The sequence below is a fragment of the Cydia fagiglandana genome, chromosome 19, assembly GCF_963556715.1.
Source record: "Cydia fagiglandana chromosome 19, ilCydFagi1.1, whole genome shotgun sequence".
Classification (NCBI taxonomy): domain Eukaryota; kingdom Metazoa; phylum Arthropoda; class Insecta; order Lepidoptera; family Tortricidae; genus Cydia; species Cydia fagiglandana.
The window spans coordinates 10,457,614-10,481,446 of NC_085950.1; the positions used below are offsets into that span (position 1 = coordinate 10,457,614).

At 40.1% G+C, this 23,833-nt stretch overlaps 2 protein-coding genes across 2 annotated transcripts in view; one reads left to right on the top strand and one right to left on the bottom strand.

Moving 5' to 3' along the window:
- The window catches only part of LOC134673785 (ubiquitin carboxyl-terminal hydrolase 20), a 38,547-nt gene extending 26,584 nt beyond the window's left edge, over window positions 1–11,963 (top strand). The window contains exons 17-21 of the mRNA XM_063531812.1: window positions 1,329–1,442; window positions 2,079–2,222; window positions 4,414–4,540; window positions 9,551–9,679; window positions 10,286–11,963. Coding sequence (XP_063387882.1) covers window positions 1,329–1,442; window positions 2,079–2,222; window positions 4,414–4,540; window positions 9,551–9,679; window positions 10,286–10,855 — 1,084 coding nt within the window. The 3' untranslated portion in view covers window positions 10,856–11,963. The remainder of the gene's footprint in view (window positions 1–1,328; window positions 1,443–2,078; window positions 2,223–4,413; window positions 4,541–9,550; window positions 9,680–10,285) is intronic.
- A 9,827-nt stretch (window positions 11,964–21,790) lies between these two features.
- On the bottom strand, window positions 21,791–23,833 carry LOC134674135 (zinc finger protein 628-like). Its single transcript, XM_063532191.1, has one exon. The coding sequence runs from the start codon at window positions 23,831–23,833 to the stop codon at window positions 22,292–22,294; it is 1,542 nt and encodes a 513-aa protein (XP_063388261.1). The 3' UTR covers window positions 21,791–22,291.

Genomic DNA, 23,833 nt, shown 5'->3' on the forward strand with positions numbered 1-23,833 from the left:
ACACACACACACACACACACACACACACACACACACACACACACACTACACCTGCGTGGCGCGGAACCCGCGAGGATGGTTCACGTTCGACGACCAGACCGTCGCGCCGCTCGCAACGCCCATGCTCGACCACAGCGAGGCCTACGTGCTGTTCTACAGGTAACACACACACACACACACACACACTACACCTGCGTGGCGCGGAACCCGCGAGGATGGTTCACGTTCGACGACCAGACCGTCGCGCCGCTCGCAACGCCCATGCTCGACCACAGCGAGGCCTACGTGCTGTTCTACAGGTAACACACACACACACACACACACACACACACACACACACACACACACTACACCTGCGTGGCGCGGAACCCGCGAGGATGGTTCACGCTCGACGACCAGGCCGTCGCGCCGCTCGCAGCGCCCATGCTCGACCACACCGAGGCCTGCGTGCTGTTCTACAAGTAACATACACACACACACACACACGCGCGCGCACACGCACACACACACACACACACACACACACACACACACACACACACACACACCGCACTTGATATTATCAAGTTATCACTACAATAAGTTTTTAGCAAAACAAATTGGTACAAGCTCTCCACAGGCAACTAACTAATAGGTACTCATCGAGACAATTCTAATAAAAACCCCAAACACGTTTCGTTGTTTTATCACAGAGTTCCTATGGCCACCTCCTGTCTCCATCATCAGATCAGCTCAATGATACCACAATATTGCATTGTCACCCGACTTACATGTGTATGCAAATTTTCAGCTCCATTGAAAGTTGGGAAGTGGGTCAAATTTAACTTGCAAGATTTGACCCGTATAAACATAAACATCGATACAGTCAGCAGCAGAAGTTGCTAAGCGGGCGAGGTGTTCAAAATTACCTTAACGCGCTCTTATTCTCTTAACAATAAAGTCGCGTCAAGATTATTTTGAACACCTCGCCCGCTTAGCAACTATTGCTGCTGACTGTACATGGCAAGTTAGTAAAAAGCTTAGTTAGTAGTAGCAGGTGAGGCTCACTCCGCGATTTCGTCGCTTTACTACAGGTAGCTAAAAGTACATCCGTTCCACACCAATTTTGGGGAAAGCCATAAGTGGCGCGCGTGGCGCTGTCGCCACCTAGCGGCCATATATGTCCTGAACGTAACAGACGCGTTTTGTTAGAGAGCTCACTCTTCTGTACCTAGTACTATTATTTATTCTGTGGTAGTAGTAGTAGTAGTAGTAGTAAAAGAAGGCGTTTAAATGAGCTGCTGTTAATATTAACAAACAAGTTACACAGAAATGTGACATTATTACAGGAAAGTGAACCCCCAAATGACGGTGCTGCGGCAAAAAGCGGCCGAGATATTGGAGTCGACGACGGTAGAGCCTAATGACATCAAGTTCTATATCTCGAAGCAATGGATCAACAAGTAAGTGTTGATTATGTAGGTTTTATTTAATCACAAAAATGTCAATGATATAGGTATTTTTCTATTTTAGCTGTAATGTTTTAGCCAACCGTTTTTAGAAATCAATATACAAAACATCCGTCGTATGCCGTGATTTGACGTGATTTTCTTAATTTCAAAAGTATACTTACTTAGCATAAGTAGTCAACACAAACTACATTGGCCAACGGTTGGAATTTAGAAAAAGAGCCAAACAGCAAAACTTAGCTCAAATAACCACAAGTGTGGTTTTCAGTCTTCTAAAAACTCTCAAGTGTTAATTTTTTTTGTGGCTTAAAGAAGCCGCAACTGTACCTTCAAAGAGCCGCGGTTTGTCGATCCCCTAGTTACAACAAAACGCCACTGTCTGTATCCATCTATACCCATCTCACCATCATCATCTGTAGCCATCTATTAGTTTGTTAATCGTCATCATGTTACACGTACCCATTTGCAGTAATGTGTGGTGTGCTGTTAAGTTCGCACTGTGTACGATCTGCATTGCGTAACATGCGCTCCAAGTGTGTTCGCTTTGCTTTCAACTCGCCTGCAAATCGTCAGTGTGACAATGCTCTAATATTCCTGATTGTGTAGTACACTTGTGCGTATTGTGCACAGATTCAACACCTGGGCTGAGCCGGGCCCGATAGACAACGGCGACTTCGTGTGCGCGCACGGCGGGCTGCGGCCCGACCGCGCCGCGCACCTGCCGCGCCTCGCCGCCGTCGTGCCGCAGCCGCTGTGGGAGTTCCTGCACGACAAGTCAGTACCTCTGTAGCCAGGCACATGGTTCAACACCTGGGCCGAGCCGGGCTGATAGACAACGGCGACTTCGTGTGCGCGCACGGCGGGCTGCGGCCCGACCGCGCCGCGCACCTGCCGCGCCTCGCCGCCGTCGTGCCGCAGCCGCTGTGGGAGTTCCTGCACGACAAGTCAGTACCTCTGTAGCCAGGCACATGGTTCAACACCTGGGCCGAGCCGGGCTGATAGACAACGGCGACTTCGTGTGCGCGCACGGCGGGCTGCGGCCCGACCGCGCCGCGCACCTGCCGCGCCTCGCCGCCGTCGTGCCGCAGCCGCTGTGGGAGTTCCTGCACGACAAGTCAGTACCTCTGTAGCCAGGCACATGGTTCAACACCTGGGCCGAGCCGGGCTGATAGACAACGGCGACTTCGTGTGCGCGCACGGCGGGCTGCGGCCCGAAGTCAGTACCTCTCTACATTAACCACATGATTGGCGAGACAGTATCTCGCCGCGAAGTAGACCCGTCTTTTTCTAACTGTATTAATTAAAGCGGGACGGGTAGTCTATCTCGCGGCGAGATACTGTTTGCGCCAATCATGTACTAGCCCGGCTGAACGTTGTCGGAATGCACGAAGGTTGAAATTGGGCTGTCGCCGCGCACGTCTGATGACGTCATTGGCGGTCAAAGGGATAACGGCTGCGCCCCCCCCCCCTCCTTCATCCCCCTCAAAAAAGTGCTACAGCCGCTCTTGGAGTTCCTCCACTCTAAGTTAGTATAACGGCTTCCTGTACCCACTAACCAGAACCAAAGTCGTCCAATTTAAGTTACTATTTCGCCTGCAAGTTGGCACATTATAGCTGCTGTGACAATATTCTACTATTGAATAAACTCGGTCAATCAAGTTTGTCAGTAGAAAAAAGCGCGAAATTCAAATTTTCTGTGAGACGACAACCCTTCGCCTCCACATTAATACTATAACTTCTTTTTCTCAAACATGCAATGAAATATTGATGTTATGTTCCTTATAATAGGCTGCGAAGTATGACGTTTCAGGTGCGGCTAGGACAAAAGGTCGTTAATGGAATTTCATACACATCTTGCAGGCCTAGGCCGGCAAAGTCCTCTTTTTTAATTTTCATTTCACAGATATTTGTGACACAGCATCGTGGCATTCATCCATTAAAAAAAACTAGAGGCAGTATTTGCTTTATGGTTCGTAATGACACTGCCACTACGCCTATAAAAAAAAAAAAAACAATGTTTGCTATGATTTGCAGTTTTATTTGTATAAAATCAACATGAACTTAATAAATAATACATTCTATAATTTTATAATATTAAATTATAAATTTAACTACACAAATAACAACATTTAAAATATTTCATCTAAACGTTAGCGGTAAAAAGGTCTACTCAAACACGCGTAGTTATATTTTTTAAATTGTTATGGAGGTAAAGTTGAAAAATATTAATTCTGTTTTATTGGATTTATGGTGCGTTGTTGATTTTTTGAGTTTAATATGAGTTCCGACGAAATAATGAAATTAATATTAATTGTAATCGTAGGTGTTGGAATTGGCAGCGTAAGCAGAATTGATTTTAAATAACTTGCTGCCTCTGCCGCCAAGTCAAAGACGAAGTATGTATATGGTTGCTTATGGCAATTTTATTATTTGAGAAACTAAGAAAAATGGCTTACAGTTTATTAGAAACAGTTTTGTGGCATATTTTAAATGAATGTAACTACAAATTCGTCAACACTGTGGAAATTATACTTATTTACTCCATGCATAAAGCAACGATGTATGTGAAACATGATATCAACATGAAAGACTATGTAAACTTATGTGACGAACACGACAGTCAGACGGATACAAGGCGAAAAAATCTAAGATACATGAAAATATACGGGTAGTAAAAATACACGACTCGTGTAAAATATACGCGTGATAATGATATAGGTACGTGTTGGTTATATTTTGGGTGTAGTACTTTTACTTTTTTCTATAAATAAAACTTGGGTTTCGTGGATTTTTTATTTTATTTATTTCATTGCATGTTTGAGAAAAGCACTATACATACCTCGGCGGGAAATGGGGTTGCCCGCGCTCAGACCTATCCGGCCTCGCTTCGCTCGGCCGTCTATATGTCTTCGGCCGGCAACCCCTTTCGTCCCGGCCTCTGTAGTAATGTACTATTATTCGGCAGATTCGGCGGCGGGCCAGCGTGCTCGCACGTGCACGAGTGCGGCGTGTGTGCGCGCGCGGCGCAGCGCCTGCGCACGCGGCGGGCGAGGGAGCTCAAGGCCTTCTACGACTTGCACGCCATCTTCCAGGTAATACTTGGCTCTTATTACGTTACAATAAGGTCTATGTAGAGTTAGTTACTTGTGGCAACGATGCTATGAACTATACCAGCTCCTTATAACTTGAAATGTATTTCGGCGGCCGAGATTCGGTACCTTAGCAAGCAGAGGGCTTATAGACCGGGAGATAGTGACACATTTTACTGGGTCATTTGTACCAGTATGGCGGTTCGTCAGGGGTCTAAGTACGTAATGAACGAAATAAAAATGATGTTCATAGCGCTGGTACTGGCGGCCCAATCGCGTGGTCGTTAGTCGAACGTGTCGAATAAAATACGTGTGTCGAACGATTTGTTCCACAAAAATCCTCGTATTTTTCGATAGTCCATAAAAAAGAAGTAGACGGTAGCGTAATGCCATACTTCTCCGGTGTGACTTACAGCCCGCCATACTGAGGCGAACACATTAATTAAAAATAAACAATTCAATCATTTGTGCCAAGCTCATTTTTGCACAGGTGATCATCGTCGAGCAGCCATTCATGGACATCACCATGCCATACTTTTCGGATGGTTCCAAATGGCCGCCATACCGCCGCAAAGGAGTTAATTTTTTTTGTTATTGCTAAACGATTTGTACCATCTTGTAATTTTTTCTCAAGACTTTCTGTGTGATCATAAATGGAAATCTCATAATGCCATACCTGTAGGAGGTGGCAAATGTGTACAATATTTTTATTTATTTCAAGTATGGTGCCCCTTTTTCCCCCTATTAGAAGTATGGCAAATATAATAATGGTCACATTGCATCATATAATTTCCAAAAATCCAAATGCCATACTGGTACAAATCGTCAAAAAATTGTTTTTTGTTTTAAGTCTTGGCTTAAGTCTCACAGTCGTCCGCCCCGTAGTTATAATCTGAAATATTTTTTTTTAGGTATAATTGTATCCAAACAAACAGAATATGATGATGCCATGCTGTAAAAAAATATTTTACGTATACATAGTCGTATTTTTGAAACGTGTCGATTAAATAAGTTTTTCAAGTATGGCAGCACTTTTTCCCCCTACTATAAGTATGGCAATTATAATAACGGTCACATTTTATCAAATACTTTCCAAAAATTTAAATGCAATACTGGTACAAATCGTTTAGCAAAAAAAAAAATTAACTCCCTTGCGGCGGTATGGCGGCCATTTGGAACCGTCCGAAAAGTATGGCATGGTGATGTCCATGAATGGCTGCTCGACGATGATCATCTGTGCAAAAATTAGCTTGGCACAAATGGTTGAATTGTTTTTTTTAAATTAATGTGTTCGCCTCAGTATGGCGGGCTGTAAGTCACACCGGAGAAGTATGGCATTACGCTACCGCCTACTTCTTTTTTATGGACTATCGGAAAATACGAGGATTTTTGTGGAACAAATCGTTCGACACTCGTATTTTATCCGACACGTTCGACTAACGCCCACGCGATTGGGCCGCCGGTACCAGCGCTATGACCATCATTTTTCTTTCCTTCATTACGTGCTTAGACCCCTGATGAACCGCCATACAAATACAACAAAACAACAAGGTACAAATGACCCAGTAAAATGTGTCACTATCTCCCGGTCTATTACCGCGAACCACATTCGACATGTTGCCTCTCTGTCGCACTTGTAAATTCGTACGTGTGACATGGCAACACGTCGAACGTGGTTCACGGTAGGCCCCTTTGAGCCTTCCCTACGATTTCTGGCAATTCCTGCCAATTGTACAATCACCACACGGGATTGTTATGCCATTTAGGGTTCTTGCTAAATCGGAAAATCTATAGCGTAAACAACCAACAACCAATTTAGCTAGGTCCCTAAATGGCGCAACAATCACGGAGCGCACATACGTAGATTTCCCCAATCTAGGCGGCCAAAAGTCCAATTAGTGAAATTCATTATCGGTATAATTTACTAATTACCTTATATAGTTGACATTCCTGGGGACCCACCCCCACCCTATTTAACTTATTTGATAAAGCATGTGCTTATCAACAGGTATTCAAAACTAGATCATCGCTAGCAGTGTGCATATCAGTTTTAAGCGCGTTAAATTTACTCTTACTTACAAAGTTCATAATTATTTTTTTACGATCTAAAGTGACGTTAACGTGATGGATTCTAATAATTCAGGTAAGAATCTATGTATTTGCTTCATAAAATTTATTCTTTTCACCTTATTTTCATACTAAATGATAAGTTAAAGTTGAGACCTTTTTTAATGATACTTTTTCTTAGTTATCAAAGTTTAAAGGTTGTTTTGAAATGCATTTTAGTCCGTCTCAGCGACCATTAATATTTTAAAATTTTGGTTACATATTAAACATAACAAAACCGGTGAAAACGGCTGCTACTACGTGCTACTCGCAATTTCTAAACCAATCTAAGTTAACAGGGCAAAAACTCTAAAACGTCTTCACATTTTTCTACTTTAACATAATTCGTTTTTTTTTATTTCAGAGTTATCCAGTGCTTCTGGTATTAAAGAAGTGACTCGTAAATATTTGTATGAACAGATAAAAGAACAGAATTTACCAAGTTTCAGTGAAAATTTGGAGAAATTGGAAAATAATCTCTTGGAGTGTTATGGCCACACCGAAGAAAGTAAAAAGAACCTCAAACGTAAGTTTTCGAACTTTAAGGCACAAATAAAGCAAAGGTGGATAACTGCAAAGAGGAGAGAAGATCTGTTTTTAACTCAAAATCAGGCTTGGTTGGAAGGAACCTTCGAAATCCCTTGTGAAACGATTCATCGGCAGGGTCGTCCCAACAAATTATTTGCGGAATCGAGTGAACGGACCAAAAGGAGGAAAACAGAAGAAATCCGAGCTACTGTAGATGATGATATCATAGTCCATGCTGCACAAGTGTGTTTACAAACAGGTGGAAAAAGAGATGCTTCAAAAGTCCTCAAGGAAATAACGAATTCTCCAACACGAGCCACTAAGTACAAGAAATGCTGTAATAAGGAATCAGAATCAATCGCACCATTGTCTCCTTTTGAAGCACTCCAGATGTTTGTGGAAGCCGATCTTACTCGGCGACAATACGAAATAATAAGGGCTACTAACCCAAGACATTACCCGTGTTATGATCTCTTGTTAAAGGCAAAACAGGAATGTTATCCACCAGAAAGTCCGTTGCGTGTCTCTGCTACCTGCGCAGAAATGGAACTTCAAAGCCTATTAGATCATACTATTACGCGCTTATCTATATATTTAGAAGATGTGTTGATAACACTCAGTGAAAGTGAAAGGCAATCATTAAGGATAATTTGCAAATGGGGTTGTGACGGATCACAACAAGCACGATTCAAACAAACGTTTTCCGACGATGCCGACTCAGACGCAAACATATTTTTAAGTTCTTTTGTACCTTTGCAAATTGTTTGTGGAGAAGAAAACAGTAAAGTCTTGTGGCAAAATCCAACTCCTTCATCTTCACGATTTTGCCGTCCTATAAGATTTCGGTTTGTGAAGGAATCTACTGATGTGACCAAGGAAGAAATAAGGAACATACGAAATTCTGCCAAGTCCCTTAATCCAACAAAAGTAAACCTGAACGGCCAAGAATATGTCTTTGGACACATTTTAAAAATGACAATGGTTGATGGCAAAGTATGCAACGCGGCCACAAACACGAAGTCTACCATAAAATGTTACATATGCGGAGCCACATCAAACGATTTTAACGACCTATCGAAAAGTAAAGCTACAAGTGCCGAGGCCATAGAGTTTGGCATTTCAGTATTACATGCGAGAATACGTATATTTGAAAGCATTTTACATTTGGCGTACAGGCTACCTGTAAAAAAGTACAGAGAAAGGAAGACTCAGGAAGAAAAAGAGTTAGAAAAGCAAAGAAAAACGGAAATTCAGGAGAGATTTCGGGCAGAAGCTGGCCTGTTGATAGATATGCCTAAGGCAAACTTTGGAAATACTAACGACGGAAACACAAGTCGAAGATTTTTTGAAAACACGCAGTTGGCTGCTGAGATTACAGGGATTAATCACGAATTAATTCATAGGTGTAAAGTGATTTTGGAGACAATTTCAAGTGGGCACAAAATTGATGCAGCAAAATACGACGCATATGCCTTGGACACGGCTAAGCTGTACGTTAATGAATATGGTTGGCATCCCATGACGCCAACTATGCACAAAGTATTAATACATGGTGCGAAAATTATAGAAAACGCGATATTGCCAATCGGTCAACTGTCTGAGGAAGCGGCAGAAGCCCGGAATAAGCATTTTCGGAGTTTACAGGCAAAACTATGCGAGAAAGTTTTCTAGGGAAGCGTGTAACCTGGACATTTGCCACAGGCTACTGCTAACCTCGGACCCACTTTTGAGCAGTACGAGGACCAAAAACAAAAGGGCACACAAGACGTTTTCCAGCGAAGCAATGGAATTATTAATGGCTGCTGAGCCGAATAGATAATAAAAGTATTCTCATATTCTGTAAATTTTATGTTTTTTGTATACTTTTATTTATTTTATACTGTATATGAAAATGACTAAGATGCAAAAGTGTATTTTTATAGCTTAAATTAATTTTTGATATAAATTTTTGATATAAAAAAATTTATTACTTTTTTTTTTACTTATTTATTGAAATAATATTTAATTATAAAAGAATACAGGGTTTTTTTATTAAATATCCCATATTAAACTCGATTATACGATAAAATGTTTTTGGCCGCTTAGATTGGGGAAATCTACGTATGTGGAGCGTGGTGGGACTAGATATTCAAGTGGTTGCGTTCAGTTCTACGAGGCCGTGCCGTACAGCTGCGATCGTGGCCCACCAAAATGGACTCGCCGGAAGACCAGCGCCGACTCTCGGGTCAGCATTATGCTGAGGCGAGCCCATTTCGTGGTAAACAATTTGTAATTATGTTTGTATTAAAAGCCTTTCATGTTACTTCTGTATGTACACTAAGTTTATCACGAAAAATAAAGGATTTATGATTTATGTAACGCAACGTTTTCCTTCGGCAGGAGCAAGACCGCCCGCGCGCGATCTACGCCATCAGCATGCACTGGTTCCGCCAATGGCAGGCCTTCGTGCGAACCAGGAGTCAGCAACCACCGCCCCCTGTCGACAACTCGGGCATTGTCACCAGCCAGGTATGATTCCATAGACGTTCCACTACTGAACACAGGTCCAACACAAGACACATAAGACGCTAACACACTCGGCTACAGTACCAGACCTTGACAGAAGTGAGACGCACTGGTTCCGCCAATGGCAGGCCTTCGTGAGAACCAGGAGTCAGTACCACCGCCCCCTGTCGACAACTCGGGCTTTGTCACCAGCCAGGTATGATTCCGTAGACGTTCTACTACTGAAGGCGCTAACACGGCTACAGTACCAAGACCTTGACAGAAGTAAGACCGCCCCCGATCTATGCGATCAGATGCGATATAGGGGGCTTGCATGAACTATAGGGGGCAGCATATGAGTCGGTTGATTTTTGGCGCCGGGCGTAAATGTGAAGTTTATGCTTCCGATGTAGCCCACAAGATGGCAAGATCTTACTATGCACAAGAAAACGTACGAGAATGGTAGATGGTAGCACTCGCTTTGGCAATGTACATGATTGTTTGTTTCCGATTCAGGCCACAAGATGGTAGACCCTCCAACGCGCACGGTGCCTATACGGCTTTCCGAAGAATTGTTGATCATTTTATTATTATATACACTCTTCTCACTGAATATTTGTATCATTCCAGGAGATCGACGGAGTCACAACCCACGTCCTGAAGCATGGGTCCGACCACGCGCAGCTCAGCGAGGAGCTGTGGCGCTTCTTCACCGACATCTACGGCGGCGGCCCCGCCGTGCCCCTCCGCGCCCCGCCGCCCCACCCCGCACCCCCGCCCACACCCACCCCGCCACCCCCCCGCCGCACCCCCCGCACCTACGACGAGGACAAGGAGGACTACTGCACCAAATCCACTTCCGAAACTAACATCAGAGAATCAGTAGTCGGGGAGTTACAGAAAAACCAATCTCTACAAAATCTAAGACACTCGAAAGTGGCCCGAATCGATTCCGATGAGGACTTCAGGAGGTATAAGAGACTCGAACAGAACGGAAACTATGATTCAGACGAGGACATGGAAGAGAACTATTCGGTCAAAGAAAATGGCGTCGATAGCTCCGACCACGACGCGAACGACAACCCGGTGTACTACGATAAACCCGAAGTCGAACTGCCCAATCTCGATAGCATATCGCTGAAGAGCAAACCCTCGAAGAGCAGGAAAGTGAGAAGAATAAGAAAGAGGACAGTGAAATGATTCTTTCTCGCTTTTCAGTTCGTTCACAGGCTGAGACGGCGGGTCGCGAAAGATTTAACCTGAGGTCTCTGTCTAACACGGTTTAAACTGATGCGCGGTCTCTGTCTAACACGGTTTAAACTGATGCGCCGTCTCTGTCTGGCGCTGACGGTGTGACGTTGAACATTCCCGGTGAAAGGTGTTAAAACTATAATGCATTTAAACTTGGGTGTTACTCTGGTCTCGTGATATATTTTTCTAAAAACTATTACACGCTTCGGGTGATCCATCTGTTGTATACAGGGTGAAAAATACATTGACAAATTTTAATATCGCTAACTAAATTAGATGGTGATTATCGTATATTTATTTTATTAACTGTATATAAAACACAATTTACACGTATTTTACAATCTAATAAATGCTGAGAAATCCAGACTGAATCACTAAAAGCTGATTATCCTGGTAATTTCGACTATAAAAAAAACATGCAAGAATTTGTGTGAATTTGATTGAATTTATTCTTTAGGTTTGTTTATAATTGTACCTTGTACCTATTGCTATTTATTTATTTATATCAATTTAAGAACTGTACTATCCATAGTCACAAGATTGATGATAGATTGATCGAAAAACGTCCTTGTGCCCCCAATTTTAGAGTTAATCAATCGATTTAATATTTTAATTCATTGAACCTAAAATTATTAATCAGCCGGCAATTATATAAAATCACATACGATTTGTTGCAAAGTCTGTAGAGGCCTCATGACTGCCAACCACTTAAGAAGTTTGACAGTTTGATTTTTTTTTAATAAATACAAAAGACGGATCACACGAGCGGCCAAGCGGCCTGAGAGCCCCCTGGGGTTGGTAGTATTTTTAGTACAATTTATTTTAGTTCAAATTCAAGTCTAGCGAATGTAGATACTTGAATGAAATACTGTATATTTACACCTGTATATCTGTACAATGTTACCCTGTATAATATATCCATGTTCATAGTAAAATTACTGTCTGCATTTCTTTCTGTTTTACCATGGATTAGGTATTTATTTTGTTGTTTCTGGTTCTAAGTCTATGTGTTATTTGTTAAAGAATTGATCAGCAATAAAATATATTACAAAATTTATTGGCTGCACTTATTCATTTCATTATATAACAAAAATGCGGTACAGACACCATCTGTAATAATGTCAATACCTTTACTGTCAGTACAGTGATAGAATGAAAATAAATAATAGGAAAATTGAAGTTAACCCTTTAGTCAGTAGCGGCAACGTACTTAAGAAAGACAGACGTATCCACAGACTCCACCAAACTGAGCATAGTCGCGTTACCCCCTCTGCCATGCATACGGTAATTTTACTCCATGTTCGAGTCGAAAGTGTCTTTGTTTGACGTCCGTGTCTTTGAACGGACCAATCACGGCACGGGAATTCGCTCACCTCGTCCCGCGCACCCCCGCATTTTGGCATCATCGGTTGCATGAAATAATTGCTCTAAACTCGGTCTAGAGGATTCCTAGTCTATGTTACCATCATACTTAAAACAAAAACGCATCTCTACTATAAGAATTACGGTTCGAAATCGAATGACTATAAAGGAATGTCAAATGGTTAAAAAAAACAACAACACTATTATTCATGACATTCTGATAGTGTCGATGCAAATTATTTCGTCTAGTTCCACGCAACTATTCTGTTTATTTTAATAAATTTTACAAATGAACATAAAATTACCCAGTAATGGGAACCATAATAGCAATGTTTAATATAGTTTATTTTGACCGTATAATAAAATTGCATGCGACTTTTATTGCTGAAAAAAATTACTTTTGAAAAACGTTGTCCAAATCATATTGTGCTCTCCTACAGCACTGCTCATGCATGGGCTCGAAACAAAATTGTCAGTACATTGGCAGATCCCTATTGTTTTCCCTAGTAATACCCCTTTTCACATATGTTGTAATCCTACCCGTAAATAAAAAAAAATAAAAAATCATATTTTTTTTTCCTTCAGTACAAACGGTATTTCTTGTATTTGGATTTAGTTATTGCAGAGTATTACCATATAACATTAAATTACATTAGTATAAGCATTAAATATTAGTAATTTTTAAACAAAAACATTATTTTTGAACAAACGCGAGAACCTCAAAAAATGGTCTCACTAGACAACGTAGTAGATTGTATCACAAGGGAGCAATATGGTGACATCGGCCTGGCAGCGGTGTTGGCCGAAAGTTAATGCGAATTGAAAATGTTGGCCATTAACGATTATATAAATTGAACCTTAAACCGTAACGGACGATTACAGTTTACGATTCAATTTACAGAGATGTGACTTATTTGAAATACTTGTATTTAAAATGCAAATACAAAATACCTATTTTGTATTTAAATACCTTTTCAAGAAAACTATTTTGTATTTTATATGATATAGTTTTTGGGACCTATTTTCTATTTTCAAAATGCAAAATACTTTATAGTAGGTAGGTAATGTAGGTAGAAGTTACAATCTCTTCTGATGTTACAATCCTGGCAACTCTCTCATTATTTTAACATGGAACTGTTGAATCTGTTTAGTAACGTCGCACGTGACCACAAGCGTAGCGAGTGGTTAAAAAAGTGGAATCTTGAGTGTTGCGAGGGTTTCAAGGCACGAGAGGAGAACACACTTTTCAGCCCTGGTGAAACACAAACGAGACGTTTTCATCAAACTAACGAGAGGCATTATACTAGCTGTAAAACATTACAAATGAATGCTTTAAAAGTTGGCCGTTAAAAACCATCATCCATATCTACATCCTACCGGTTAATATGAGCAAACAACTAGAAAGTTGCACTTTAGATAGAGGATTGATTTCAAAGAATAGAGTCTTTTCAACTCGGAAATTCCGAGTAATACTTTTTAATTCAGACTATAGGTATTCACTACTCAGAGTATCTTTTATCGCAAAGTATTTGTATTTTTAAAAAGTATTTTGAAAATACCTATTTCGTATTTTGTATTTAAATACAAATTCAAAATTTATTTTGTATTTTGCATTTGAAATAGTATTATCAAGGAAGTATTTGTATTTTGTATTTAAATACTTTTTATAAAGTATTTTTCACATCTCTGTCAATTTATTATGGTTAATGGCCAGCATTTTCAATTCGCATTAACTTTCGGCCAACACTGCATGGCAGTACATTGAATCTTGAAAAAGCGAAGGATTCTATAATAGAATCCCGAGCGTAGCAGCATAGAATCACACCTTATTTTCTGAAAACGAATTGGGTTGAACAATTAAAACATACAAAATGATGTCCAAAATATTTATTACAAGACCATATTACATGTTATTATAAACCAGGTACAACGTTTATAATTATTATTGTTCGCCGGGCACCTTGGGTTCGTGTTAGTATTACTACCCACACTACTACAACTGTTTGTTGGAAACTGATTATACAGTGAGACTAGGAATAATTTAAAATAAGTAATTTGAAAAAATGCTATTTTGGTTTGGTCCTAACACGTGACCTAAATAGTAATTAATAACTTGATATTGATACTAACAAGCAGACTGATTTGATTTAGACATGATTCCTTTGAGTTAGGAGTTGAGTTTAGGACTCAAACCCGCTCTCTGCTTTAAAACTCGACTCAGTTTATCAGAGTCATTATAAGTCGAAACTCGAGTTCTTTGCGACTTGTAGAGACCCGAGTCTTTTGTAGAGTTGAGTCATTTTCAGAGAACTCTATTTAAAAATCAATTTTTTTTTCAGAGAACTCTATTTAAAAATCTAAGTTTTAGATTACCTAGATCTTAGTTATTAGGTGCTTTATATGTTGGGAAAATCTGTTGTCTATGTTTAACTAAAGCTCCTAAAGATTTTCATTATATTTATGTCCGAGTGTACAAATCAATTTCCAACATGTAACATGTTATTTATCTTCCATATTTTTTTGATCTTTAATTCGATATAAAATTCAATTACTCATAAAAGCGTAACAAAAATAGATTCCTTCTATTAAAATATTATAGACCTCTAAAAATATTTTTTCATTGTAATTTGTTTCAAATACACTTTTTATCGAATAAGGCCCCTACGTTATACCACAAGGTAAAATGGTTTTCGTTGCAGTTACCAACCTACAGACAAAATATAAGTTACCAATATTCGAACTTTACAAAACGTAGTAAATGTATAATTATTTGGTATTACACAACTTTTGTAATTAAATGCAACGAGTCACACTCGTCACCAGATTAAACATAAAAACTAACTGGGAAACAAGTTAACAATAATTATGCATATAAACAAATTTCACCAATAAAAAGGGCAGGGGCACTATGTGCCCCGCTCGGCTGTCAATAAATACAACTGAACTGTCAATATTAAATATTCAAGACGTAACAAACTGTTAAAGTTGTATCTTTGATATGTTAACGATTATTGTATATATTAAATCTAAAACATTACAAAAATATATTGCATATATCGTTGTATATTTCTGTATCAATACTAATAAAATACAAGGAAAACATAAATTATTATTAATATGCGAGTTATATGCTATCTTGTTACATTTGTACTCTGGCTTGCACCTTTTATTGATCGTATATAATCGTAAACTACACGTCCAACATATATAGGGTGTTTTCTAATTGGTATTATCTTGGAAACTACTTATTTTTGACATATTATAAGTCAGCATATCGTCGGGTGACAAGCAAAAGTCACTAACTAACATCATTGAAATTATTGGACTATAAACCGTGTTACAAGTGTAATAAAGTGCATTGTTACTTTAATTTTTTGATAGTACTTAGTGAGTTTTACTTGTCACCCGACAATATAGTATTATAAGACACAAGATACTATTATATGACATATTGTAAGTCCCACAAAAAGGTCTACTTTGTCAGGAACGTGACACGTATGGCAGTTACTTTATTAAACTGCAGAAATCGGTATTTTTCCTCCTAAGGCCCAGGATCCTACCTATAGTACCTCCTCAGTTCGATGAAATTTCAATCCTATTCAATAGGAACAGAGACGCTTTTGCTTTGTTTCGTTAAATTTTCCAACAACGCAAAATCAACTCTATTTTCTACACTATAGGTTCAAATTTCAGTGGCAAATTATGGATTTTTCATTTGTATGGCCGGGCCTTAGGAGGATATAACGTTGAATTTAAATACGACAAATGTCGGCTTCTTAGCTCTATCATAAGTGTTAAAAAAATAGCATCACGTACCCGAAACCCTTCTGGTATACCCCAAGAACTAATTTGTTGCAAAGGAACTGTAATAGTACATTATGTATGACCAATTTGAAAACCCCTTGTAGATTGGTAAATATCACTTGGTGTACCTGCCTATTTGAGAATAATTTATGTGCTGCTATTGAACATGACTAGGGCCAGGGCAGACCGCGGCACACGTGAACACATAGGATAATATAATAATGTGTGCGCGGTCCACCCTCGCAGGAATTATCAAAACATCTATGGCTGGATAGCCACCGAACCATCAAGAGCGCTCTGATCGGATCAAATTTAGCAACTTTTGATGCCACTTTAACATTTTTAACATACATTTTGGCAACTTTATACCACTAGTCTCGCATCTTTTAATCTTCGAATTGCGACCGGATCATTCGGTGGCTAACCAGCTTATCAAATACAATGCGACATATTCTCTAATAATAACTATTATGGAACATTGTACTTGTAGAACATTTTGCGGGAAATCTTTTCTGATATCTTTATCTAGGGATGTATGTATTTTTTACTTCCAAAATGTAACGAAATGCGCAATTAAATTTTTTAGGTCCTAACTTATATATTTTATTATTTTTTAGATATTTTTTTGTTTTTAGTCCGCGATCTTTTAATGAGGGTGATTTTAACCTGGACTTTTTGATGCCAAGAATATTGATAATTTGAATAACGAAATTTAGACCATTGAAATGGAACTCAAGTAGGTACATACCTGTTATTTCTAAAATGTATATAATACATTTAAGAGCTATGAAAACGGATCAAAATTTGTAAAAAAATTTAATAATCCTTACATGGTAGATATTCCGCCAATTCGCACTAAGCGCTTTGCTTCTACTTTCCTTATGCGCACTGCCAAGGAATGGAATTCCTTGCCGGCGTCTATATTTCCGTGTTCTTATAACCCGACAACCTTCAAATCAAGAGTGAACAGGCACCTTCAGGGCGAGCTCCATCGTAGGCCACGTCTACGCCTCGGCTAGTCTGTGGCCATGAGTAAGCCCATTCATAATAATAATAAAAAAACTACTTATTTAAAATTTCAGACGTATGACATGCTTGTTAAATGTATAAAGAACCTAATACAAATTATGTAGGTATTATTGTAAAAAAGAGGCCATTTCAATAGTAAAAATTCCAAATTAACAATAAGGATAAAGCGAAGTATATAATCATACATATTAAGGGATATATCAATAAAGATTTCTGACATTGCAGCACACACTTACATTACAATTAACAGCGAAGATTACGTTACCTGTACCATCGGTATGGTCGCTTCAGAAATAGAAAAACCTAACTCTCACTAACCTAACGTAGTCAATTAAAATCTAGACGTAATTATAAGTTTGCTTTGAGGTAGATTAACAGGGCGTCCGCTTGGTGCTAAATCTCTGTATTTTTATTTTTTTAAAGTTGTTTATGTAATTAGTTTTAAAGAGTTTTGTTGATTCTCTGATCCTGTGTATTATTTTGGTCGAGATTAAAATTTTAGCCTTACCCACGGTTACCAAACCGTGGGTATATAAATGTAAATTATCAACATGTATTCGAATTGCTAGTAAAAATAATCAAAAACCATCGGGCTTCTAAAAGCGCATATTTAAAAGTATAAAATCGCCTGTAATCGTTAAATCCGACGCTGGTTGAGCATCTTAACCCTTATCTGAACTGCCAGTTCAAAAATGACAGTCGAATGTCAGTCTTATTCATTGAATATCGTCAAGTGACAAGCAAAACTCACTAATTACGACCACAAGTTCATAGTTCATAGGCATATTGGTACTAACATGAGGTTGAAATTTGTTTAATTATTTTTTTGTAATTAGTGAGTTTTGCTTGTCACATGACGATATAGACCACAGATTAGAATTACCGCATATAGACGCTAAATCACTTTTGGTCATAATGAGGGTTAAATACGCGCAATATTCAGACATCGAATAGTTGCAGAAAGTTTCCAAAAAAGTCGACAAGTTCTTGAAATTTTCAGGAGAATTTCACAGGAAACAAAGGATACTTCAAATGGAAATGGAAAATTTCGATTTCCATACAAAAATATGAAGTTCCGAAATTTACCATGTGGAAGTTTGGCAATTTTTCAGAGGCCTTTCGCACATCAGTAGATATCAGTGCCATTCTTAACGTTAGTGTCAGTTAGATACATGGTACTCCAATTTTTAGGCAGTTATTGACAACTGAACGAAATATCAGCAGCTAAACAGTGACGCGTTGGCATGTCAACGCAAATGGTGCGGCGGACGCCCTGACCAAATTTTTTACAGTCCTATTAACCTAGAAAGATTGAATTATTTACATATATCTATATTTACGAAGCGTGTACAACTTGGATCTCGCCATTCTTCCTTCTTAGACATACATGGATCATAATTAAATTGTTACAAAACCTACAAGTTACTGTTTTATATCTTTGCCTAAATTTTGTTTCAATGTATTGAAAATTTTACATACGTATCTAAAACAAAATCCGTCGGTATAAAATGAAATCTTGCTGATAAAAGACACATCCCGTATTAATACAAAAAATCTGATTGTAATAACCCTGAAAAATTACGTATAAAATGCTTAAAAATTTAGAAATACCTATGCGCTATAGAGTCAGGTAACACGATCGCTGTGATATTTGATGACGTCAATCGCATACGATTTCGGGATTAATAGTTTTGATAGTAATTTTATTTGTAAATTATCTTTTGCCACACGATAGAGTCTGGCTAGCCAAAAATTGTTGACAGATATTTCGTTGTTGTATCACCAATTGTCTATGATTTAAAAAAAAGCTAAAAGTGAGTTGTCAATTTATGTCATTCATTCAAATTGTTTGCGGTTTATAAGGGGTTTATTGTTAATAATATTAATAATTTCCATACTGAGTGATGTTCGCAAACTATTATTTAAGCTCGTAAATAATTACGACAATGTGCGAAGTCGACGTGTAGCGTTGTATAACGAAAAACTGCAATGTTTACAACTCCTAACCAAATGTAAACAAATTAGGAGGTTGGTGCTCTATAAATATTTTGATACTTTAAGTACTAGTTCTAACATTTGCCTATTACTTTGATTAAGTACGTGAATTTATTAATGCCTGAATCTCATAAATAGGACAAGTGTATAAAAAAACGGATAAACTAAAAGTTCTGAAAAATATCTATAAAATCTAAATATTGGAACGTAAACATATGTGTTTGTTGTTGACTGTACTTTAAATAGTGGTAGAAATTATGTAAGCTGACTTTGAGTGCACGTAAACTTTTATTTAGCTTATTTCCATAGGTACCTTACTTGTGCACAGAATACCAAAAATATTATCTAGTATCAAAACTATAATTCCTACTAAGCAAAGTGTGACCAGCCCAAGATTTTTTGAATTTCCCGCCAATAATTTAGGTAAAATTTCAGTAGCCAGACTCTAGTCGGTAGAACAATGAGAACAAGGGCATATGAATTAGAAATTCTATGCTCTTGTTACATTCTCCAAGCTACAAATTTTATTTGATTAATTAAATTGCCCATTTTTAAGTTTAGCTTTTTGAAAGTTTAACTGAAAATTCAAGTTTCAATTTCAAATTTAATAACCAACAACAAACAATGTAATTTATGTAATGAATTTTAAATGCAAAATTATGTCTATTGCGTCTTCAGTCTTCACGGTTAAGCCGCTGAACCGATTTAGATGAAATTTAGTATGGAGATAGTTTGAGGCAGGCGAAAGGACAAAGGATATTTAATATCAATCATCATCATAATTCAACGCAAAACGAAGGCATAGGCCAGTGTTAAATAAATGGTTGACTAAAGGGTTCGCTTGGTCATTTAATCCTAAGAATTGGCGTATCAAAGTTTTTACAAAAGCGCCCCTTCCTGAATCTTTGAGGATAGCTCGACTTTCCCACTGTTTATTTGACTGATTGATTGATTGATATATTATATTTGGACGTCATCAAAAATCCATCGACCGAAATTTCTCGATTCGTTCGAAAAACATGTTAAATTATGATTTCACCAAAGTCCGCAATTTAAAACGGAATTTATGATCCAGTACAATTTCTAACATTCAGCCGCGTCCAAACCGAGCGAACGAACGACTAACGGACGCCAGACAGACGTTTGTGCGAACGTTCGTTAACTTGGTATGGACGCACTTTTCCTCGAAATCTAAGTTGTAATTTCCCTACCTAAATCTGACACGCTCGAGTCATTGTATATTATGTAATTTGGCTTATAATCCTAAAACACATGCCAAGACAATTTGCAACGGCAGTTTTGAAATAGAATTATTGAAAGAATATTAGCAAAAAAAATCCCCGATCGCATTTATTTCAAGAGAACATTCATACTTATTGTCATTGCTATTTAATATGACAGGGATATCACAGCATCACATGAAAAAAATAAAGAACACGATCAACCATTTCAGAACATTCTTGATTCTATATTTTTTGGCACATTTGTTGTATGAGAATGTTATGCTGTAATATTTTGCTTGCCAAAAGTGGCATTCCTATCCAAAATATGCGAGAAACATCTATTCGGATTAATATGCATACTAGCTTTGCACCCTGCCGACTGCACGACTTATGGCCTCTGCAAACGTCACGGACAATCACATGCGATTTACAATACATTGAGGCATTTGATCGCTCGATTGAATTTGTTGCTCCTACTTAGCAATTATCGAAAATCGCATGCCATTCACTGCAAGATCTGTAGAAGCCTTTATGTGAATCTTATTCGCAACGAAATGGTGCGAAAAAATGTTTTTTGCGGATACACGCTAGTATGCTAGCAAGCTCCGAGCGAAAGAAACTAATTATAACAAAACTACAAAACTGTATGATACTTATTGGGTTTATGATGGTTATACAATGTTTTTATTAGGTAGTTTGAAATTACCATCATGTCAATAATATTCATCACTGAAATGAACTTCTATCGCTCGAAAACTCGCTTGCCAAATAGGTAGCTGAATTTCAGAACCAATTAAATTAAGTCTTAATTCTAAGGAAGCAGTCGCTTCTGAGGTATTTATGATTTTTTTATTGCATCCAGTGTCTCATGCTTTCAAGTGGAACTGAATAGTACAAATGCAATTTTAAAGTTTTCTGATCACTATACTTAAGAAAGACTATTTTCTTTATCTTAACAGATCTGATGTAATGCCACTCCAGCAGTTAATCTTTTATATAATAGATACTAGCTTCGATATAATTTTCTCTAAAGACGGCAAGCACCTCTAAAACATATTGTATAGCATGCCGCCTTTATACGAGCTGTTGAACCTCTGGGTCATCATGAGTACGGTAGTAATAACAAATGGCGCAGATATTTCAATAAGTTGCCAAAATAATTAGACGGGTCCACACAATCCGAGCCGCCTCGCGAGGATATTGCCGCGCGAAGCAGCTCGGTCGATGGAGACGTGCCTCGGCCGAGGCAATGCGGTCGAACTATTGAGTGGTTTATATTGTCATCGCTTCATATAGGCATTTAAAACGACGCTACACGGAGCGAGCAGAAAATGGCCAGTGTAGACATGCCTCGGCCGAGATCCAATTCGCGGACTGCGCGCAACGCGAGCAGTTAATTGCAAACAGGCGCATTCTACTGGGCGTGTCCGCCAAATCTAGATGATGCACCTGTTGGATTACCAACCCATAGATCGTGGTAGCACCAACTGTTAAGAGGAAAGGGACGTCTCGCGACCGGTTGTCCATACAAACATAGTCCCCATTTTCGTAGTCTACATTTGTATTAAACAATTTAACTTGAAAATATAGCATCAGTTGCACTTTAATTGCAAGTGTTTGGTTAATGCTCCTGGAGATTCAACAACTCGTTTCACCAAAATTAGCTCAGTATCAACTCGGCCTGATCAGAGGCCCTCGAGAACTACTCTACTGCACCCTAGCTCAGAGTTGGTCCCATAATACTCCATAACGCTACGCCACATGTACGCTATAAATAAAACAATATACAATTCCGAAAGTACATACACGACTAGACCACTTATTCATGTAGAATTCGGAAACATTTTGGTATACCCGACACGTACAAATATACAATTTGGCAATAACCGGTCCCATACCTGTCTCACACGGAGTCCGTTAACATTTCCATACTCTATAGCTAGACCACTTACCTAATGAGGTAGCATACGTGCTAGTGGGGCGGAGGGGGCGGCGGCGGCGGCTTGGGGCTCTGCGCGGTCTGGAACGCCTGCGTGAAGGCCGGCAGCCGCTGCCGCTGCTGACCTGGCTCTTCCCGAGGCTCCTCCTCAGGCAGAATACTCAGCATCTGCGACGCCAGCCCCGACGGCCCTTCCCCGGGATCGTCGAGCATCAAACTGCTGGGCAGCAGCTCGGGCAGCGGCTCCGTGAGGTACGGCAAGTCCGGCGCGGCCTGGAAAGTCGGCGGCACCATAAACACCACCGGGAAGTCCATCGGCAGAAGCTCGCAGCTCGGCGACGTGGGCCTCTCTATCTTTATTTCCACCGGCTCCATCTTTATATCAAAATCAGGCGGAATCTCCACGATTATATCAGACGAGGGCACCCTGGTGGGGCCCTCGGGGGTTGGATCTTTCGGCGAGGGTGATTTCCAAGCGTAATCTGGACTCTCTATTGCATATTCAGTATAAGACGCTGGCTCAGGTATTACAATTTCATCAAATGACGAGGCTTCAGGTGTAGGGTCCTTCGAGGTGCCGACGGCTGCGGATCTCCATGATTCTTCGGGATGAGCGTTTTTAACGTGTCTTACTAGATGGTCTTTTCGTCCAAATTTTTGAGGACAGTGTGGGCACAGGAAGTCTCTCCGGCCAGTGTGCACGACTTGGTGGCGTCGCACGTCTTTCGCTGTAAAGAACCGTCGCTCGCAATAGGTGCAAGTAAATTTTTTGTCAGTCTCATTTTTGACGGTCCGACTACCTGTATGGACTTTTAGGTGATAAACTATATCTTGCGTAGTAGTAAATACTTCATCACAGATCTTACACTGCAGGTTGCCCTCCTCGGCCGAATGCAGCGCCGCATGCTTCCTATAACTAAGTAGGGAGGTGTATGATTTCCTACAATCTGGCCTCTCACACGTGTATAGCTTTTTGACGGGATTGTGAACTCTGACATGGTTAGTGAGATGATCTTTTCTATTGAATGTTTTACCGCAGACATTGCACGCAAAAGCTCGGGCCTCGCTGTGGATGAGATTATGTCGGACGAGTTTGAATTTAGAGTTGAATCGCTTATCGCAGAGGTCGCAGGAAAAGGGGAGCTCGCCGGTATGGGAGAGGACGTGCTGGCTGAGCTTGCCGGGGCTGGAGAAGCGCTTGTCGCAGGTGCCGCAGACGTGGCGCTTGGAGCGGTCGCGGCGCGCGCGGCGCTCGCGCGGCTCGGGCGGCGGCGCGGGGGCGGCGGGGTCCTCGCGCCGGCGCGGCAGCGTGGGCACGCGCCGCGCCGCCTTCACGGTGCGGAAGCACTGCTTGATGCCGCTGGGCCCGGGTGCGGCCAGCGCCACGTAGTGCAGCTTGGTGCCGTGCGGCGCTTGCGGCGCGTGCGTGCCGTGCGTGCCGTGCGGCGCGAGCGGCGGCGACGGCGCGGGCGGCGGCGCTAGGACCGTCTTCGGCGCGGCGGGCGGGGAGTCGTCGTCCGCACCGCGCCCGCCGCCGTCGTCCCCAGCTCTAGGGTTCGGAGGCGGACTGGCCAT

What these genes read in the sequence shown, in the direction of transcription:
- LOC134674135 (XM_063532191.1), bottom strand. Translation starts at nt 23,833, where the DNA reads ATGGCCAGTCCGCCTCCGAACCCTAGAGCTGGGGACGACGGCGGCGGG.